The sequence below is a fragment of the Brugia malayi genome (assembly GCF_000002995.4).
Source record: "Brugia malayi strain FR3 genome assembly, contig: Bm_v4_Chr4_scaffold_001, whole genome shotgun sequence".
Taxonomy (NCBI): Eukaryota; Metazoa; Nematoda; class Chromadorea; order Rhabditida; family Onchocercidae; genus Brugia; species Brugia malayi.
In genome coordinates this window covers 3708141-3731327 of record NW_025062478.1, presented here as the reverse complement: position 1 = coordinate 3731327, position 23187 = coordinate 3708141, and the positions used below count along the sequence as shown (strand labels likewise).

The window sequence follows — 23187 nt, the reverse complement described above, 5'->3', positions numbered from 1 at the left end:
AATGAAAAGAAATTTCGATGTGTATTTATCGATGATTTTGAAATTTTATCGAAGGATTTTACCATTTTATCATTCCTTTTTGAATTCCATAAATTTAACCGAAAAACTAATACAATTTAATCCATTTCGTTCAATAAATTTGTGCCAATTACTTAGTTTTAAAGAAATAAAATTAACAAATTATATTATATGTAAAAAATGTAAATTGTTTGTATTAGTTTTAATATTTTCATATTAAAATTTCAAGAAAAAAAATGAATAAATAAATTAAAATGATTGGTAAATAATTTAAAATTAAAAAAAAGAATCGCAAAATGTTGTGTAAATTTGAAGACTAAAATCAAATGTGAAAATTTTCATGTCAATATGTCAACAAGATGAAAAAAGAAAAAAAAAACATACATATTTATGCAAAATTTATTTAATATTTAAAATTTGAAAATTTGTTTATTGAAATTAAAAAGAAAATATTCATTTCAGTATTTCAGTAATATGCAATTATTTACAAAAATAAATTTACTAAGTACAAATTACAAAAATGCTTATATATCAAATAATATCAAATTTTTCTTCCTATCTTTTTAATTCTGTTAATTAGTATTTCGTTATTACTTTTTTTAAAAATATCATCAAAATAACAAAAAAATACTTTCTACAGACAATGAAATTAACAATTTGAATAAATAAAATCATAAATGAAAAAAATTTTTAAAATTTAATTAATTAAAACAAAATTGGTTTAAAGAAAAAAAAACTCTTTTTTTAAACAAAAATCATTTCCTTTTTATGTTTTATTCATTTATATTTCTACGCCTTTTTTTCTTTTATACTCATTTTTTAAAAAAAAAAAAAAAAAAAAAAAAATCACTTGTAAAATTGAAAAAAAAATTTTTTCAATTACGTTGAATTTTGACTATTTTAATTGGTTCAGGATTAATCTTCGGTCGTTTCAAATATGTCGCAGTAATTTCTTCTTCAATCATAAATGGATTTAAATTAACTAACTTTTCATTTTTATTTGCTTTAAAACAAATTTGCTTTTCAGTTTCAATTTTGTTTAATTCACAAATTGTTAACAAATTCATTTCAATTGTTGCATTATTATTATTATTATTATTATTGAAATTAGTACTATTAATAATCATTGTATCATTAGTAAATTGTGATGTTGATGATGATGATGATGATACTGCTGATGATAATGTTGATAACGGTGATAATGGTGATAATGGTGATACACACAAACGAAATCTTGTACGTTCATCATTCCTACATTTACTCCAATTACTCCATTCTTGCCAATTTGTTGACAACATTGAATCTGTAATTTAATCAGTAAAAGATTATTTATTAATTTTAGAATTAAAAAAAAAAAAAAAAAACAGAAAAATTGTTAATGAAATTTAATATGAATAAACTTCAAAAATAAGCATCAAAGTTTGAAAAAAAAATCATCAAGAAAACATAATAGATTTTAAAATTAAAAAAAAAAGTCATTAATGAAACTTAATAAACCTTCAAACTTTAAGATTTTAATTAAAGTAAACACAATACATTCAATACATTTTAATTATAGAAATTTGTGAATGCATTATTTAAAAAAAAAAAAAAAAACTGAAAACATTTATGTAATATGTAAAATGCAAATTTAAGAGAAACATAAAAAAAAAACAAAAATGGAATGAATGAATTAATAAATAGTAAATAGTCATCAATACTTAATGAAAAGTGCAAAAATTAGCAAAAAATAAAATTTGATAAAAATATCAAAATTTAAACAATCAGAAAAAAAATAGAGAAAATGAATTTAAACAACGATTAAATTTTCCCAAAAAAACAAAATTATATTTACCGTAAACAAGAAAATGCTCAAGAAAATTTAAAAACAAATATTATCACTGATATTTTCATTAATTCTAATTCCAAAATTATTTAATCATCCAATTAAAAAAAAAAGACAAAGTTCTTTAATACTTTAAAAAATTTATATTTGGTGCTATTATTATAATCAAATTTTTTTTTTTTTTTTTTTGAAATTATCTCATCGTTGTAAAACTTAAATTTTAAAATTTATAGTTTTTCTTTTTTTTAATCATACAAAGCTAAAAAAAAAGTTTAATAAATTCTCTTTCACATTTCTTTTTTTGCGTTTTTTCTGGCTTATTTTTTTTAAAATTTAATTTAAAAAATATATTACAAAATATATATTAAGTTAATGAACGATTGTTAAAAGAAAAAATAAAGAATTTTAAAAGAAATTAGAGACTTAGAAGAGATTATTTGACTATAATTAATATCTAATGATAAGAAAATTGAAACAGACAAAGCTTGAAAAGAACATTTTAAAATTTCTTACTTTAATATTAAAATCTTTTCTCTCCAATTTTTTTTTCTTTTTTCATTAATCTATAAGCCTTCGCCTATATTATTGAAAATTTTATTAAAATTCTAGCTATTATCAAAAATTTAAAAAACAAAAAAAGAAAAAACGAAATACTAATAAAAAACTTTTTTTTGTTACTTTAAATTAGATACTACAAATTTAGTATCATTAATGAGTTAAACTATTTTAAAATTAATTTCAAAAATCATTTCAATATTTTCAGAACACCATATCGAATAGTCAGTGATTATTTTCGTTTACTTTTATATTTACATATTTTTTAAAAATAAAGCATAGCATTTTCAATTTATTGCTATCGTTTTTAAAAAATAAATTATCAAATTAAAAATTTTTTATGATTATCATTTTTTATTAAAATTAAATAAATAAAGAAAAATTTTGCAACAATTCGGTTTATGTTTTTAATTAATTGATATTTTCTTAATTATTAAACCACCGATTAATTTATCTTTGTTATTTTAAACAAAAAAAATTTCGTCAGTCAATTCAAAAAAAAAATTTTCCTGAATGAAAAATAAAAAAATATAATATTTAAAAGTATGATAACAAACATTCTCATTTTTTTTTCTTTTAAAATCAAACAGATATAGGCTTAAATAAAAGCTCACTATCATATTTAATTTTGAGATTAAAATTTTTTAATTTAAAATTTAGTTTTTCAAGATTAGATTTAATTAATTAAAATGGATGCAATTATATCAGAAATGGAAATAATAAAATTTTGATTTAATTTTTTTCTTATATCTATAAAAATGAAAAATTGTTTGATTTTACTTAAAAAATTGATAAAATAATTTATTTCTAAATTAGTATTATTTCTATATTATACCATAGGATCGGAATGAGAATCAATCAATTCCTGAAATAATTTGTGATCCGGTTTTCCTGTAGAAATTTGTTCTTTTATGATAGAAAATTAATTTAACCTTTTTTATTTTTCTTTTGAAGTCAAATTTTCCTTTTCGCTGGAATAAATAACTTAAAAACAACTTAACAAATTGTTACTTATAATTTAAAAAACAAAATTTTTTTTATTTTATAAATATATTTTTAAAAAAAATAAAATATTTCTTATTTATTTAAAATGAATAAATAAATTGCATATAAAAATTAATTAATTAATTTTATCATTTATAATTTATTCTCGCCATCTTGTTTTCTTCTTCTTTTTTCTTTTGATGCAAAATTTTTCGAAATGAAATTTAATTGACTTGTTATTCGATTGTTGTTGTTGTTGTTTATGACAAAGAAATGAAATGTGCTTTAATCATATTATCAACATTTTAATGAATTTAATTTTTTTATTGCTGCAACAATTTCTTTAATTTTATCTTTTTTCCCTTCCTAATTGTTTTTTTCAACTTTTAAATTTTGATATTTCATTTTTTTTTTTTAAAAAAAAGATTTTTTCCTTCAATTTACATTGAAATTAGAATGATTTTTTGTGACAATGATTGAAATGAAAATTAAAATTTGTTACATCCAAAAAAAAAACAATTGCCAAAAATTTGAATGAATAATATTGAATATATGACAATCATTTTTCACATTTCACTTTTTTTTTTTCATAAAGTGCGAAAGAGATATTTTTAAATTAGTAAATTTGAAAATTTTTTTTGTTTAAAATTTTATTATCCTTTGCGCATCGCTTTTTCATATTTTTCGAAGAAAAAAAAACCAAAATTTCTCTTTCCATCATTATATTTAGGACATTTGGTAATTTTTTTAATTTTTATTCATTTCTAAATTTTTTTTTTCCTTAAATTTTACAAACAAACAAAAAAACGAAAAAAAGATTTGTAATTTTTAAACATTAATTATTTTTTTTTGCCATTTTATGTTTTCATAACTTTTCTCAAAACATTCATTTTAATTTCTGCAAAATTTCTTCTCAACAAATTTTATAAAACATTTAAATTTATTTCGGTAATTATATATGTTTACACAATTAAAATGCATATAACAAAGGATTATTGAAATATTTAATTAATTTCACAAAGAATTAAAATTATTTTAAATTGTTAGCAACGATTTAAATTATATGTTAATAATTAAAATGATAATAACATTAATAAAAAGAATTAAATATAATTGAATAATCTTAATGATTCAAATCTGCATGCATGCAAACACGCATGCATGCATTTGTGCATGCAAGAAAAGATAATCTATTTTTTTTTCCTTTTCAGTTGTTGAAAATATTTTTTTAAAAAAAAATTCGCACTATTAAATTTTTTTTTCTCGATTAAAATTGTCAAATTATTTCGTGAAAAAGCAAAATATCATTTTTGAACAAAAAAAATTTTATTAAATACATTTTAGTTATATAATATTATTAAATATGCTTAAATATTTAAATAAGTTTATAATAAAATGAAATTTAATAAATTACAATTATGCTTTTAAATTTTTTTTTAAAAACAATTTAAAACTTTTCTTTATTTTTTGATGTTAAATTTTAACAAATGCAAAATATTCACGAATGTTTTCCATTTTTCTTTTCTCAATTATATTTTCCCTTAAAAAAAAAAAAAAAAAAAAAATAAATAAATAAAAATATTTGAAGTGTTGTTTACATAAACAATTTGCCAAAGAATAGCAAAATTTGTTTTCTTATTTTGAATTGTATTATTTAATTATTTCGTTGCTTTTACTGCAAATCAATTTCATTCGATACACATTTATATTTTCAAGTTTTTATTAAATTAAGGCTATCCGATATTTTCTGATTTATTTCATTGCAATAAATTTCATTCAGTAAATATTTTAAGTATAATAATAAAGAAAAAAATTATTCATTTTATTGTTTTATTGACATTTTATCAACTATTTCACTTTTTCTTTTTTTATTTACATCATAACTTTTCTTTTTAATTTCAATTTTATTCTTTCTCTCTTTATCGTTTTTTCATCCTTTTCTTTTGTTTTCTCTTTTTTTTTTCTCTCTTTAATTTCATTTTTTATTAAAATAACATAATATTTTAAAATAAATAATAATAAAATTTAAATAATTTTACTGATTCAAAATGTATAATAAAAAACAAAATTTAAATTTTACTGGCAAAAAAATAAAAATTTACTGATTCAATCAAAGATAATTTTATTTTCTGAAATAAATGTAAAAATTTATTTATAAAAATTCAAAATCCATACTAATATTTGAAATTATATTAATTATTGTATATTAAAATTAAAAATTTTTTGCTAAAAATTAGTAAATTATGAAATCGCATTAACATTGAAAGTTTTTAAATATTTTTAGACATTTAAATATTTCAAAATATAAATTAAATTTAATAAATAGCAATGCTAAAAATAGAAAAAAGAAGAAAAGTTTTTTTAATTTTTCTTATATTTTTATGTTTATTTGTTTGTTTGTTTGTTTTTTAAATCATTTCTAACATTACTTTTTATTATCGTTAAAAGCATAAAAATGTAAAAATATGAATTATAACAATGATAATTTCTTTTATCTCTAATCACTCCTGATAATTCTTATCAGCAAAACTTCTCTTATTCATTTTTACGACTAATTTTTATTGTTACTGTTTGTTTTGCTACTATTGATTTATCATTGCTATAATTATCAGTGGTGTTATTCTTATCACTAACGTTATCAGTGGTTAAAATTATATTTTTGAGTGTTCGCTATTTATTTCTTCAATATTTTAAAATATATTTTTAATTCTTATTTTTTTCTTCTTATTTTATTTATCATTTTTTTGAACATTTCACTATATATAACATTTATTTATTTACTTATTAACCTACTTTTTCATTTCCCCTCTCTCCCTCCCTCTATCCCTCTCTCTCTCTCCCTCTCTCCATATTTTTCTCTTTCTCAAATTTGAAAATAAAAATATTTAAATCATAATTTTTAGCATTTTTTTTTGTTTTTTTTTTATATAAGATACAAAAATATTGTATAGTAAATGTGAAAAAAAAAACGAAAAGAAATTTTTTAAATTTTCATTTTAATAAAATTTTCTCACAAAATATTTTTGTAAATTTTAGAAAATAATTATGTTTCCATTATTTGCATAAACTTTGCTAAATATTTGAATATATTTATAATTGTTTTTTTTCCATTCTCTATATTAGTTTTTTTAAACTCTTATTACACTCATTAGACGCAACACTAATTAATTAATTTAAAACATTTAATTTCTACAAAAATAGAAAATAGAAATTTTAATAGATTGATATGATAAAGATGTGACAAATGTTCCAATCATGGTGATATAATTAATTGTAAATATACTTCTGATAAATGTTTTGTGATAACCATTTCTTAATTTCGAATTTCAGCAATTTCAATAATTCAATAATTGATAATTTCAGTAATTGCAATTAAGAAACGATTAAAATAATTGTGAATACTCTTTGATAATGATAATGATTTTTTTAATTTCATGATAATGATTTTTAATTTCAATAATTAATTAATGAATAGTAATTAAATAATTATTTGTAGAAATGATAAGTATGATAAATTTTAAAATATAATCAAAATAACAAAAAGAAAGAAGAAAAAACAGAACAAAAAATCAATATAAACGTTAAAAAAGAAAGAAAAATTATTGGAATAAAATGATTTGTTTAATTTTAGACATTTTTCTTTCTTTTTCTTTCTTTTTTTTTTTTTTTGTATTACTTTAAAATTTGAAATTTAATATGAAAATAGCATACGAAAATTTCCACTGATTTGTTGAAGTGATTTTGCACTTGCAATAGGCGAATATATTTCCATTTGATGAATTTGCGTCTCATTTTTGTCACTTTCCTAAAATTAAAAATAAACAAACAAATAAAATTTCATACATTTTACAAACATTTCTTCTTATAAGTATTTTATTTTATGTAAATTCATTACATGTATTTAATTTATATTAAATTAATTCAAAATATTATTAGTTTAAAATTATTACTGTGAAAAAAAAAAATAAATTTTTTTTTTTTGAAAGAAATAAATATGAGTGCAACTTTAAGTAAGTAAAAAATAAAAAAACTTATTATGAAGTTGAAATATAAGATAAAACATAATAATATATACAATTAGCTAATTAACATTTTCTTTCAAAAAAAAAAAAAAAAAAAAGGAAAAAAGAAAGAAATTCTTTTAATGCAATTAAAAAATTCAAAATATTATTAAAACTAAAATTATTACTGAAAAAAAAAATTAAATATAAACATATTATAGAATTAAAAAGATAAGATAAAATACGATAATCTGAGTTAATTAAGATTTTCATTCAACAAAAAAATTAATAAATAAAATGAAAAAAAAAAATTCTTTTAAACTAATTGTTTTAACAAAATAATTCATTTTAATATGCAAATTACTTTACATTCTTTATTCATAATTTTTTTTTTTTAATTTAAAAAAAAAATTTTTTTTTTCATTGATTATTTTTTAATCTTTTTTTTTTCATTTTTTTTTTAAAAAAAAAAAAACTAAATGCATTGATGTTATATTTGTTAGCTAATGCTTGCATTTACGGATGAATAATTCTCTAATTTTTTTTTTTTTCTTCTATTTCACTAAAAATGTTTTAAAAATTTGAAAAAAGAAAGAGAAGAGAGGGGAAGGGAAGAGAAGAAGAGAGATGAAAGAAATAAAATGTATTTATTTAGAATGAAAATGGAAAGAAAGAAAAAAAGGAAACAAAAATAGAACTTTTTTCTTTTTTTGTTGAAAAAAAAAAGTGCAAAAATAAAAATGAAAATTTCAGCTTTTAACAATTTGTTATTCACTAATAACTATTTCCTTTCATTCGTTTTTTTTTTTTTTTTCCTAAGTTAAAATTGTTAAAGAGCAAATAAAAAAAAAAAGAAAAATTTTAAAAAATATATAAGTTTTTCAGTTTTATATTTTTCATTGTTTTTTAAAATTTAAATACTTTGTAGAAGAAAAAAAAAACAAAGATGAAAAAATGATTTAAGATAATTTTGATGAAAATGATGATAAGTGATAATGATAAAGCTAATTTAAAATTGATTATTTGTTTAAATGTAACAAATTCATATATGTCTAATTATGGTTTATTATAATTAAGTTTTGAATATTATAATGATTAAGCATAAATTACAATTAAACAAAAAAGTTCAAATATGAGACGTTAAATTGAAATCAATTACTTAAATGTAGATAGCATTTAAAGAATAAACAATTAATTAATTAAAAGCAACATATATGCAAATTTAATTCTACAAATGAATTTCATTATAAGAGCAACTACTAATCATAATTAAATATTAATTAATGCAGTACATTAATTATTATTAATTGGAAATGTATTAATAGAATAATAATTATTTTTTCTAATTAATATATTAAGAAAACGATTAAAACCTGCTAACTAAATAATCTTTATGCTATCAATTAAATTTGAAAAAACGAAAAATGAAATTAAAAGTTAATTAAGTTTATTTTATTAATACTTTAATACTTTTTATCGATTGTGCGAATATGTATAATTGGCAAACTAATAAAATATGTTATTTTTAAGAAATTATTAGTGTAATTTGAAAATTTAATTAATATCATAAAATGGTAATTTTAATCAAATTATTGACATAATTTGAAAACTTAATTAATATTAGAAGAACTGTTTAAAAAATCTTTAAAAAATGTAGGTAATTGAACGAGTAGCTAAGGAAAAGAAAGAAAAAATGAAAAGTAGAAATGATGAAAGAAAAAAAATGAATAAATTTATTCAACAAATTGATTATTTAGTAAATTTCTGTTATTTTTCAAAAATTAATAAATTTATAATTTAAAAAAAAAAATCTAAAAATTCAAATAACAATTTAATAAAACTTACATTTGTATCAATAATAATTTCTATTGATGACTTTTTTGTTGGTGATCCATGTGCTGTAATTATGAAAATTTTTTTACTAAATTTTTTTTACTAAAAAAAGCTTTTAAAAACCAAAATATATGTTAAAATGATAATTTATAAAACATTTAAATGTTTAATAAATTTTTTGCTCAGCAAAGTTCAATTGTTTATAATTTTCAGATTGTTATCATAAATTTGATAATTGTTAAGACAACTAAAATAAAAGAAAAAAAAATAAATATAAATAAACTAAAAGAAAAAAAGAATGATTTATCAGCAATATAAACTGTGAAAAATTATCAGTAAAACGTAGTCATTATCATTTGTCCATTGTATTCTATACTATTCCTTTATCACTGATAACACTGTTTATACGTGATCCTTATCACTAGCATTAATTGATTGTTACGAATAGCAGTATTATCAGTAATCTGTCATTGCTTATCATTGTCATAGTCAATTTCCTACTATTATCATTATTATTACTATTATTACCGTGAAGTATAAATGTTATCATTAATAACTTAATTCTTATCAATTATTACTTTAATTGTTACTCTTTTTATCTTTCCCTTTTTTTCGTGAATTTTGGTTTCGTTTTTTTTTAAAATTCAAATACGATGGTTAATAGGAAAAATAAAATTGATTTTTGCTTTTCATTTGGAAGAATATCGGAACAAAAAATTCTATACTAGTTGTAAAATTTAAAAAATAAAAAAAAAAAAAATAACGAAAATAAAATCTAAACACATCCGTTTTCCGGAGAAGAAAAACGGTTGTAAAATATTAATTCGCTCTCATAAATAATTACGTCGATCATAAAATATTTTCAATATAAATCTTTTCTGAAGCTAACAAAAAAATAAAACCAAAAATTGAAAGACTGGCAGAGAGGAATAAATGCAATTACTTTCTTATCTTTTCTTTTATTTTGCTTATTTATTTTTTTATTTAGTTAATAATTTCTTATTTAATTATTTTTAATTAAAAATAATTAAATTTGAAAAAGTGCGAAAAAAAATTTTAATCATAAAATCAACAAAACAAACAAAAAATTAGCATATCGATTATTTATTCTTTCTTTCTCACTTTCCCTTTTCAATTACTATTATTATTATATTAATTACTACTACTCTTAATATTTTTATTAAAAATACCAGGAAAAATTCATTAAAATCTGTTAAAATTAATTTGCTAAACGAGAAAAAAAATTTTTTTTTTTTTAATTAAAAAATAAAAAAATTGACAAATATGCTATCAAATATTATATAATATTTCATTAATTTTCACATTTTAGAAATTAATTCCATTTGATGAAATAAATTTCATTCGCTTCATTCATCTGAAAAATTTATAAAAAAGAAAAAAGAAAAAAAAAATTTTTTATTTCTAATATTTTCTTTTAGGTATTTAGTGCAAAGATGCATTTTCATATTTTAATGACTCACTTTAGGCCTAAATATCTTTCATCATTTTGCGCCGCGCTGCTCTATTTACCGCCTACTTTTAACTTTTTTCTTTTAGCATCATACAATCAAATTTTGAATGTTTCTTTTATTATATAATATATTCCAATTTTCATTTCATCTATTTTAACTGTGTGAATATAAAATCTATTAGTATTTATATTTATGATTAATTGAGTTCTGTTCTAAAATTTTCAATATCTATCACATTTTTATCTCATTTAAATTTAATTATTAATCATTTAGCAATTAAATTTGTCCTTGTTTTCTTTTTTTTTTTGTTAAAAATTTAAAAAAAAAAATTATTTTTTTTTTCATTTGCTTTACGCATATTATGTATTTCATAAAAAAAAAAAAGAAGAATATCTAATTCGTATTTAATTACTATTTTAAATATTTAATTAATATTTGACGTAATAAACGAATTCCATTTTCATACGCTCATATTATTATTATTATTATTTTAGTTATAGTTTAACTTTTCCTTTTCCATACTTTTCATTTCATTTCCGAATTTCACATCCGTTTTAGCTACTATATTTAAAAAATTTTCCGAATTTATAGGAGAATTTTATTTGTAGCAGTAAAACAAAACAAAAAAAGTTTTTCTAATAAATAATTATAGTAATTCAAATATTTTAATTTCTAATTTCTAATATTATTTCTTCATAGCATACATGTATATTTGTTAAAATTAATGTGAAATTTATCATTTTTTTTAATCAAAAATTCTTTTATTTAATTATTAATTGAAATGTTGAAAAGATTTTACACTTTTCATTCAAAAGTTAAAAAATGAATGTTAGAAATAATTTAAAATTTTTTTAGCTAAAAAATGAAAAAAATGAAAAAAAAAACAGAAATTAATTAATTTATAGCACTCTTTGCAGACAATAATTAATGACATCCAATTATTATCATTTTTTTATTATTATTTTTTCATTCTTATATTGGATTATCATTCAATTTCATTATTATTTATTAATTAAAACTAAAAGCTTTTAAAATAATTAAAAAAAAAAAAAATTCATAAATGGACAATCTAAAAGTTTTATAAGAAAAATTTCTTTTTCTTCTATTTTTTTTTTTTGATAATAATAATAAAGAAATAAATTCAAAAGATGAAAAATAATTTCATTTTATGGAAAGTTTTTTTCCATTTTTTTTTTTTTTTTTTTAAAATAAGAATTTAAATTTATTACATAAAAAGAAAACGAAAAAAAAAGAATTATGAAAAGAAGCAAATGTGTTGATTTTCTAGAAATTACCATAAAAAGCATTCAAAATACCACCCAAATAATTTCTTCTCACATTGTTTTGATTTAAAAATTATTAATTAATAAATTTAATTCATCAAAATTCTTTAAGTAATTCGAATAAATTAAAGAAAAAAGAAACGATTTATCAGTTTCTTAAGATTTTGAAAAGAAAAAAAAAATAAAAGTTTAAAATTTGATAAATATTTAGCAAATTTGATTTACCAAAATGATAAATAACTTTTTTACTTTCTTTTTTTTTGTTTTTTTTCTTGTTTATTTAGTAAAATAATAATTAAAATGGACGATTTTAATTTATTTTATTTCATTCTTTCCAATTTGTTATTTATTAATTTCTATTTTACTACAATTTCAGTTCGTATTTCATACATTCCTATTCCAAATTATTACTCTCTCTTTCTCTCTTTCTCCCTCTCTCCCTCTCTCCCTCTCTCTCTCTCTTTAATTTTTATCAATTAATGTATATTTGAATATTCAATTTTTCTAAATTTAAATTGATTTCAACTTTTTTCATTTGAGCAGAAATTATTTCCTTTTTACAAATAAAACTTATTTTTCTGCTTGAACAAGAATATTCTTCGGTTTTTTAATTTATAATTTTTTTTTATTTTTTATTTTCTATCAATGTAACAATTTTTATTTTTATAAATTTATGATAAAATACTTTATTTTACACTTTTTTTCGATTTATTTTTTTCTTTTTTGAAATCAACAATTTATCAAAGCCTAAAATTGCTTTTTTTTTCGTGAAAAAATTGATATTTTATAAAAAAGTTTCTACCATTTTTCAATTATTATGTAATAGAACCAAAGTCTATGATTTTTTTGAAAGAAAAATAATAATTTAAAAATGCTATCAGAATTTTCTTATCATTTTATAGCACTAAATAATATTATTTTAAAATGTTTTATATTGAAAGAGAAAAATAAGTAATATAGATTGATAAAAAAAAAAAAAAAATATGATTAGATTCATTTAGATAAGTAATAATAAATCTAAGTGAACATTTAAAATTATTTTGTCTCTGTAAATTATTTAAAAAAATTTTTTATCTTTCATCCAAATTCATTTTAGTTTGTTTTTTGTTTTAATTTTGAATTTATCAAAGAAAAAGAAACGAAAAAACTTTTTTTTTCTCTCTATTTCATTATCACTAAAATAAAAAAATCTAAATTTACATTTCTTCTCTTTTGGAAAAAAAATAAAAAAATTTTTTTTTTGTTAATTAAAATAAAAAATTTTTCATTAAATGCTAATATAATATGATAAAGTATAGAAATTATCAGATTACCTGTATTTATCATAAAGAAAGCGATGATAATATATACAATTGTAAGGCGAGTCATTATCAGCATAGTGGCAATTGATAAGGTCAAAAGTTGTGATAAACTGACCAAATGGACGACGACGTTGTGGACGATTGAATTAGTCGTACAACTTATCATAGTCATTCTATCATCTATCAATTGCAATTTTCAAATTACACTAATGAGAGGAAATCGCTGATAACAACATTTTATCATTCATTACTGATTTGTTTAGCAATAATCATAAATATCTATCATATTTGTTAAGAAACATATATTACTACGATTATCAATTATTTATCAGTAATTTTATTTCATGTTTATCAGTGACCTTATTTTTATCATACTAATTAAATAAATATTATATTTATCAATAATCTTTTAAATATCAATAATGTAATATGCACTATACCATTATTTATCTTTAAAAAAAAGTCAAAAATTCATTATTGCATTAAAATTATCTTATCAATATTTATCACTAGTCATATTTTTATCAGCATTAGTATATACGTGAAGCAAAAAAGAAAAAGAAATTTGATTTAATAAAATGAACATTTATCATTTTTTTAAAAGATATTAAATGAACAATGAACTATAACACTATGATTTTAAATTATAGAAAACTAATCAGTGCTTTAATTAATTAATTATTGAATTTAAAAAATAATCAAAACTTAGTCTTATCATTTGATAAGAGTTTTAGTAAACATATGCATGTCAATTTAGCTTTTTAATTTATTGTCAGACTGTTTTTATCACGAACTGTTGTTGTTACATCTATTGCTATGTGATTCATTTGCACGAAGCCAACTGATAACAAAACAAAATTTTAAACTTTCGAAACTAATAAAAGTAAATAAGTAAATTTTAAAAAATTTTCTTCCTCGAACAACAACAAAAAAAAAAAAAAAAATGGAAATTAATGAAATTTTAAGCTAATAGGAAAAAACAAAAGGAAAAAAAAATTTACCTAATGTTTTTCTTTTTTTTGAAGTAAATAAGAAATTGATGCCAAGCAGAGAAATGATTAATTTTAAAATTAAAATTTTAATTTCTTTTATGTTTTTTAGCAAATGTATGGGAATTGTTTTGTTTTGTTTTTTTTTTTCTTTTAAATTAGAATAATAGTTATTTATGATAATAATTCAAATTATATTTCTAAAATATGAAAAAATTTGAAAGTTAAATTGAAAAATTATTTATTTTCTTAAATTAAATTATTTATTTTTTAAAAAATTAAAGTATTTATTTATAAAACTTTTTTTTTATTTATAAAACTAAGAAAAACCTTTCATATTTTTACTTTTTAAAATAATATGAGTAGTTTTTTTTTATTCAGTTTTTTTATTTTTCTGTTTTATCTATATTTTTTGTGAGAATTAAATTACTTTATTATGATTTCAAATTTTTTTTTAAAAAAAACAATTTTAACGTTTTTTTCCCATTTTTATTTCAATTTCTGAATTATTTTATCATTAGTCTGATTATTCGCGTTGAAATTATCGTTGAATGGAATTTAAATAATTTTTGTTCAATCAATTTTTTTTGAACTTTTTTTTATTTTAAGTGTTTAATACACGATTAATTTTATAATATTTAACTACCACTACTATTATTATTTTAATATTTGCTATTATTATTTTAATATTTAATCAGCAAATTTTACTTATTATCTGTATTTATATATTTAATGATTAAATTACTTATTAATTAAAAATATGTACAAATAAAATTATTTTATTTTTTAGGCAAAAATATTATTCGATTTAACAAATATTTGCAGGAAAATGAAAAGAACTTATGTATTTTTTAATAATTATACGATAATATTTGCAATGTGCTTAATTAATAAATTTACTGATTAATTAATTAATTAAAATATATATTTTGTTTTCAAGTTAAAATTATTAGATAATCAATATTATATTATTTATTTTATACTTATTTAATGTCAATTATTTATAATATATATAATTTGTATTTCGACTAATTTTTTTTTGTCCTTCATTACTTGTTACTGTTACACGTACTGTGTAAGTATTTACGTCCACATCTATTTTTACGTAAGTACACGTTTACTTGAGAAATTTACGTTTTCATTTTACTTATTAAATGTCAATTAATTTTATACATGTTAACATTACACACATATAATTTACTTTCGTTCGTACCATTTATTTTTTGGTACAAATTAAAAATAAATTTTCAACTTTTCGCAAATTATATTTAAATTTATTCATTTAATAAATAAAAAAAGCAAAAAGGAAATAAATTAAATAAATTATAGAGTTAAATAATTTATTTAACAAATTACAATTTATTTAATAAATTAATTAAATTTTAGTTAATTAAATTATATATGTTTCGTGTCATTGTTTTCAAAATTTTCATTACAAAATGTGCGAGGAAGAAAATAAAAAATGACAAAAAATTTTCTTTTTTTTTTAAAAAATAAATATATGATTTATCATATTGGAATAGCTGAAAATATACAAAAATAAAATTAATTTTTCTTTCTTTTTTTTTGTCAATGCTTTCTAGAAAAAAAATCAAATATTACTCTTTAATAACAAATAATTAAATGAAAAACAATAAATTTCAATAAAAAAAAATGAGAGAAAAAGGAAGCAAAAAAAAAGTTAACAATGATAAAATTAGTAATTTATTTGAAGTAATTTGTGATAAATGATAATGTTATCAGAAGTAATACAAAATGAAAAAGAAAAAAACGAAACAAAATTATAAGTAAAAATAGGTGTAAACAAGTATGAATGCATGGAATATAAGTATATAAGTTCCAATATTTAAAAAATAATTTTCTAAGTTGCAAAAAAAAGTCAAAAAAAAAATATATTTGTTTCATTTTCTTTTTTTTCTTCCTTCCAAACTATTTATTTTTCTTATTGTATTTTTAAATAGAAAAAAAAAAAAAAAAAGAGTGAGGAAAAATAAACAAATTTATTTTTGTTTGTTTTTTGTAGGATTCTTTTTTACCATTTGATTATTTATTTGTAAACATTTCAATATATCATTTTTATTAATTTCTTCTTCGTTCGTATTTTGTTTTTATAGCGAATTAATAACAAAAACTTTTATATTAGATTTTTTTTTAAAAAAAGTAAATAAAAATGCTAATTTATAATTTGAACAAAAGCCTTCCCTTGCTAATTTGATTAATTTGATAATGATAATGTAATTAATAATTCGCACTCTTTTGCTTTTTCATATCTCAAATTTTGCAAACATTTTTCATAAATCAATGATTTTCCAATTTGAAATATTATACTAGAAAGTTTTTTCTTTATATTGTTCAAAATTAATTATTAATTAATCTTACATTATCTGACATAAAAAACATGAAAAAAAAATGATTCAATGCCTAATTTTATTGCCTATTTTCATTAATTTCCTCATTAATTTAATTATGCTTATCAATACTTTTTTGATTTAGCTGCTAATGAATCTTGCAAATTTTAAATAAATTTAAACATTAAAAAATTGTTCAAAAATTTATTTGTTGCTATGAAAACAAAAATTTTCAATAATTCTGCGTTATTTCAATTTTTTAAACTCTCAAACATTCTTTTTTCTTCGCTTAAATAACAATTTCTGATTAAAATTAGAATCAAACAAAAAACGAAACATTGAAATGAATTCGTTGTTATTTTAAATAAATCAATAAGTAAATGAAAAAAATGGACAAATTAATGTCTTATGTGCTAAACAAAATGATAAATGATAAAGCTAAACTAAATGATAAATGATAAGGCTCATTAAATGATAAAGCTAAATGAAATGATAAATGATAAAGCTCAAAAATTCTTTCATTCTACCTTTTCTAATGTATTTTATTTCAGAAGAAAAAATCGACAAATCCCTTATCATTTTTATTATTTATCCAATGTTCTTCAATTTATATTATATTTTAATTAATTCTATAATATTTTCAATTTCTTTTCAATTTTTAATTAGTAAAAATTTTAAATTTTTCATTATTTTTCTTTTTCTTATGTACTTTTTCGTGCAAAAAAAATTAAAAAATAAATTGTTTTGATTAAAACTAATTTTTAAATTTGATAAAACAACAAATATTGTTTTAAAATTGGAAATTTTTAAATTAAGCACAATGAAAAAGAAATTTTAAACTAAGGCTTAGGATAAAAAGATTTTAATTATATCATTTTTTAATAAATATTATTTGTATATTTTGTCTAATTATCAATCAATAAATTGATATATGATAAAATTTTTAAATATTATCACAATTGTGATTTAGTAAGTGGCAATATTCTATCCTTTTTTTTTAAAAAAAAAAAAAAGAATTTTGTTTTCAAACATTTTTAAGTGTGAAAAACTGGAAAGGCACTTTTGGGATTTCCCTAAAATCTGAAAAGTGAAAAAAAAATGATTGGTTTTTGTCACTGTTTATTGCTGATTTCACTTTTTTTTTCCTTTCTTTTCCTTTCTCTTTTTTTTTGTTTCAATATTTATAAAATTTTTGAACAAAAAATTTTTATTTTTGCAATAACTAAAATTTAGAAACAATTTTAATAAATTTAAATAAAAAGAGAAAGCGACAAAAGTAGGAACAATAGATTGAAATAGTATGAAATTACAATCCAAAATGGTATGTATGGGTATTTGCTAATAAAATAAAAATATTCAATATTCCAATCTATCAGTTGCTATCAATCATTATTAATTAAGTTAACAACTTGAAAGATTAACTTAATTAAACAGAATGTAATTTTCTAATCATTTTCATTTATTTGAAACAAAAAACTAACATTTCAAATTATCTTTCATATGTTTTAATTGTTATCAATTTATTTGAACTTGTTATCACAATTAATTGATATCATTTTATCAAACATTCGTTGTGATTTCTTGAATTATACTGAAATCCTATTGAAATCACCAAGAAAAAAAAATATGAATAAATTTTTCTTTTTAAATTGACAAGTAATAAAAGTTATTATTATAGTCAAAATATTCTTAATCATTTGCTATGGATTTGAAATGCAAATAAAAAATCTAAAAATATTTTTTTTTAACTAACCAGTTTTATTGTCTTCTCCTTGAAAAAAGTTTAAGTTTATTTTTTCTCCTATATCAATTTCCAATATTCAATAATAAAATATTTGAATATAAAATCAAAAAATAATAGGCAGTTAAAACACAAAAAAAGGAAGCTTAAATTGAGGAAATTATTATCAAAATTTTGTTTCCGGAACTTTTGCTTTGCATTTTTCTTGATAATTTATCATGAAAATAAAAATAAAATTTCATTTTTTTCTTTGAAAATTTATGAATTTTTTATAAATTCATTATAATTAAATTTTTTATTTTTTTCTGTTTGTTTTTCTCCTTCATCACTTAATTTTTTCCTTTTGTTTTGAAAACAAAACATGAGAGAGAAAAGAAATGAAAACAAAAAAAACTTCAATTTCTTGAATTGAAAACTTATTTCGCTCTATAGCTCTAACAATTCATTTTTCCTCAAACAAATCCATTATATCTCGCGTTTTTTTTTTTCTATTTCGGTCAATTTTTTTTTTAATTTATTAAATATCAAAGCAAAAAAAAAAAAAAAAGAAAAGTTAAAAACGGAAAAGCAATCCTTTTTCTCGCTTTTAAAATGAACTGATAACAATTTATAAAACTGATTCTTTATTTTTAACCTTTTTCTTTGTATTGTTCTCTTTAATTTTACTATCCTGTTTTGTTTTTCAAATTCCCTGTTTTCGTTATCCCCGCGTTTTTCTTTCACTTTTCCCGATTTTTCATTAATTGATGACTTTTCTGATTTTTTTTTTTTGCCTTTCCTAATTCTTACTTACTTCTCTCCTCTAAGTCATACTTTTTTTTTTGCCTCTCTCTCTTTCCGCTTAATTTTAGACTTGTTAATTTTATTTTGGCTATTTACCATGTTCTCTTCATCTGCGCTCCCATATTCTCGTCATTTCCGCACTTTCTTCCTCCCCATCGTATTCATTTAATTATTGAATTATTGGCTGAGAACATCAATGACGATAACCAGGTAGCAAATAATCATTTTTACTTAAGTGTTTTGTTTTTTGTTCATTTCTTTAATAAGCTAAAAAAAAGAGTTGAAAATAATATATAGTTAAGATACTGTATTTCGAGAATAAAATACTGTAACTAAAATACAGTAAGAAAATGTAACTTGAAGGCTGTGATACCATATCCTAAATGTGGTCTATTCGAGTGTACTGTAATGGTTGGCCTAATTTCTACAGTATGGTTTAGTTGAAATTATTTCATTAAAACTTTCAGATGGCTTACATAAACTAGCAGTACGATTAAGTTAATTTTATTATGCATATATTTTATTACGCTGATATTATCACCATCATCATTATAAATAAGATATTGTCATCACTATCATTAAAAATGAGATATTATCACCACTATCATTAAAAATAAGATATTATCACCACTATCATTATAAATAAGATATTATCATCACTATCATTATAAATAAGATATTATCACCACTATCATTATAAATAAGATATTATCACCACTATCATTAAAAATAAGATATTATCACCACTATCATTAAAAATAAGATATTATCATCACTATCATTATAAATAAGATATTATCACCACTATCATTATAAATAAGATATTATCACCACTATCATTAAAAATAAGATATTATCACCACTATCATTAAAATAAGATATTATCACCACTATCATTATAAATAGGATATTATCATCACTATCATTAAAAATGAGATATTATCACCACTATCATTATAAATAAGATATTATCACCACTATCATTATAAATAGGATATTATCATCACTATCATTAAAAATGAGATATTATCACCACTATCATTATAAATAAGATATTATCACCACTATCATTATAAATAAGATATTATCACCACTATCATTATAAATAAGATATTATCACCACTATCATTATAAATAAGATATTATCACCACTATCATTATAAATAAGATATTATCACCACTATCATTAAAAATAAGATATTATCACCACTATCATTATAAATAGATATTATCACCACTATCATTATAAATAAGATATTATCACCACTATCATTATAAATAAGATATTATCACCACTATCATTATAAATAAGATATTATCACCACTATCATTAAAAATAAGATATTATCACCACTATCATTATAAATAGGATATTATCATCACTATCATTAAAAATGAGATATTATCACCACTATCATTATAAATAAGATATTATCACCACTATCATTAAAAATAAGATATTATCACCACTATCATTATAAATAGGATATTATCATCACTATCATTAAAAATGAGATATTATCACCACTATCATTATAAATAAGATATTATCACCACTATCATTATAAATAAGATATTATCACCACTATCATTAAAAATAAGATATTATCACCACTATCATTATAAATAAGATATTATCATCACTATCATTAAAAATAAGATATTATCACCACTATCATTATAAATAAGTTTTATTGTTGTCTTTATCGTCGCCACTAATGCTGTGCTTATGTATTTATTGCCCTACAAGTTTCTTCTTTTTCTTTTAACTATAATTTAAACTTTAAAAAGAAATTTATCATACTGTGAAAAAAGGAAAGGAATTTCTTTAAGAATTAATATGTAAGTTAAAAGATAAAAGAAGGAGTTTTTCTCTTATTTTTCTGTTAATATCCAAATTTTTAAAATTTTGAACTTAAAACACTCTTACCTTATATATTTCAGGTTTAAAATTCTCAAGATGTTTCTTATTTCTGTAATCCTAAGAAAGAAGCAAAATAATTTGCCCATATAATAACTTAAATATGAAATAATTCGTATAAGTTAGGAAAATATTTTCTTATCTTTACTTTTGCATAAACTCTCACCGCGCTGATCGCATTGACATTAGATAGGTAAAATTTTTCCCAACAGTACTATTATTATTTGTCAATAATTATATGAATTTATAATAATTTATAGTAATTAATTCACAAAATTAGAGGATATTTTAATTGCATAATTTAGCATTTATTTTTGCTTCTCTGTCTATTGCTTTTTCTTTTTAATTTCATCTATTCCACTTATTTCTTACATCAAATTTAATTTACTTATCAATTTATTCACTTTATATTTTCACATTACTTTTACTTAGATTCTTCATTTTTTAGCATTTGTAGTAAAAACTGCATAGAGTACTATAAAAAAAAAGTTTTGCGTAAAATTTTAGCATAAATTAGTAGCTTATATAGCTTATACATTTAGTAAATAGTTGTATTAGCGTAGCAAAGCGTAAAATGAATAGTTTCAATGAGACGAGCAAGAGTATAAGTATAAATAATTAGGTTAACATAATTGTAGAGATAGAAAAGAAAATAATAACTTAAATATGAAATGAAATAAACATTTAGTAATTTATATTAACGAAACTGATAGCTAATTAACTAAAAAAAGCTGTCATAAACTTGAAGTATGGAATAAATTGAACAGAAATAAAATATTTAAGTATTGCTGCTATTTGTAAATTATTCTCATTAAAATGACCACTGCTTATAGTGGACTTCATAAATGGTCAGTAAATGTGAAAATGATAAATGCTTCAATTTCTTTTCACACTAATAGTTTATAATTGAAAAAATTTTATGCATATTTTAGATGTGATTGAAGTAAACAGAAAATCATTGCCAATTTATTGAATTTATATGAAATTAATTCTTTTTGCTTACAGACAAAAAAAAGAAAGAAGGATAACAAGAAATATTTTATGAACAAAAATTTTGTAAAATTTTTTAAGCCAATTATTTTATAATCTTAAGAGCATATTATAATTTATTAAAGTTCGAAATTACAATACGAATTAAGAAAATTAGGTTAAAAAGTATAATAGTAGAACCAATGATATTTGTATATTTTTTGTAATATTTAATAAGTAAATTGGTCAAAATCATTTTTTTTTTTTTTTTTTAAATAAAGAAAAAACAGAAGGAATAATGTTCAAATTGGAATCATTTATCAATTTAAATGATAATTAATGGTTTAGAATATTGATATTCCTATTTTGTCATTCAATTTTTATTGCCTATAGAATATATTCTTAACTTCGTTTCATCTTTTCATCATTCTTTTTTCGTTTTCAATCGTAATCAAAATGAAAAAAAAAAAAAAGCTGAAGCAAAAAAGGAAATCGAATGATGTATATTGAGGTTTGCCATAGAGCTTTTTTGACTTGATTAAATTGAAAAAATGCTGAGCATAGGTTGTTAGCCTTGCTTGATAATAATTTTCATATTCCTTTCTTGCCAGCAAGTTTCTCTTCTTATAATATTGACATATGTATATATTTGTTTATACATATGTGCAAACAAGCATTTGAATATTACAACTAATATTATTATTATTATTAATAGCAATGCTAATGATAATGATAATAATGAAAACATTAATAGTACTAAAATGATAATAGTTATAATAGTGACAATAATGATGACAAAATAATAGCAATATTAGTAGTATTTAAAATTATAATAATTATGTATACACATGCGCATATGCGTAGATCAATATTATAGCTAGTTTAACTATTATTGGTAATAATAGTAATAGTGATAATAATGAAAATAATAATAGCAATAATAATGATAATAACAAAAATAGTAATAACAGGAATGATAATAACAACAATATTAATATTTATAATCATAATTAATATATAAACGTACGCACATATATGCTTGTCAATATTATAAATAATATTATCATTAACAGTAATAATAATAATAGTAATAACAGTGATGATAATAAGAGTAACAATATCAATAGTAATTATATTTATCACTGTCTATATCTTTCCATTACT

At 18.9% G+C, this 23187-nt stretch overlaps 1 protein-coding gene across 1 annotated transcript; it reads right to left on the bottom strand.

The window, feature by feature from the left end:
• Positions 1–893: 893 nt before the first annotated feature.
• Bm17745 (Uncharacterized protein) lies at positions 894–7154 on the bottom strand (the record flags this gene model as incomplete). The annotated part of the gene is made up of 2 exons (XM_043081523.1): positions 894–1321; positions 7094–7154. 2 exons carry the CDS (start codon positions 7152–7154, stop codon positions 894–896), a joined length of 489 nt encoding a protein of 162 aa, XP_042937457.1.
• Between the last annotated feature and the right edge of the window lie 16033 nt (positions 7155–23187).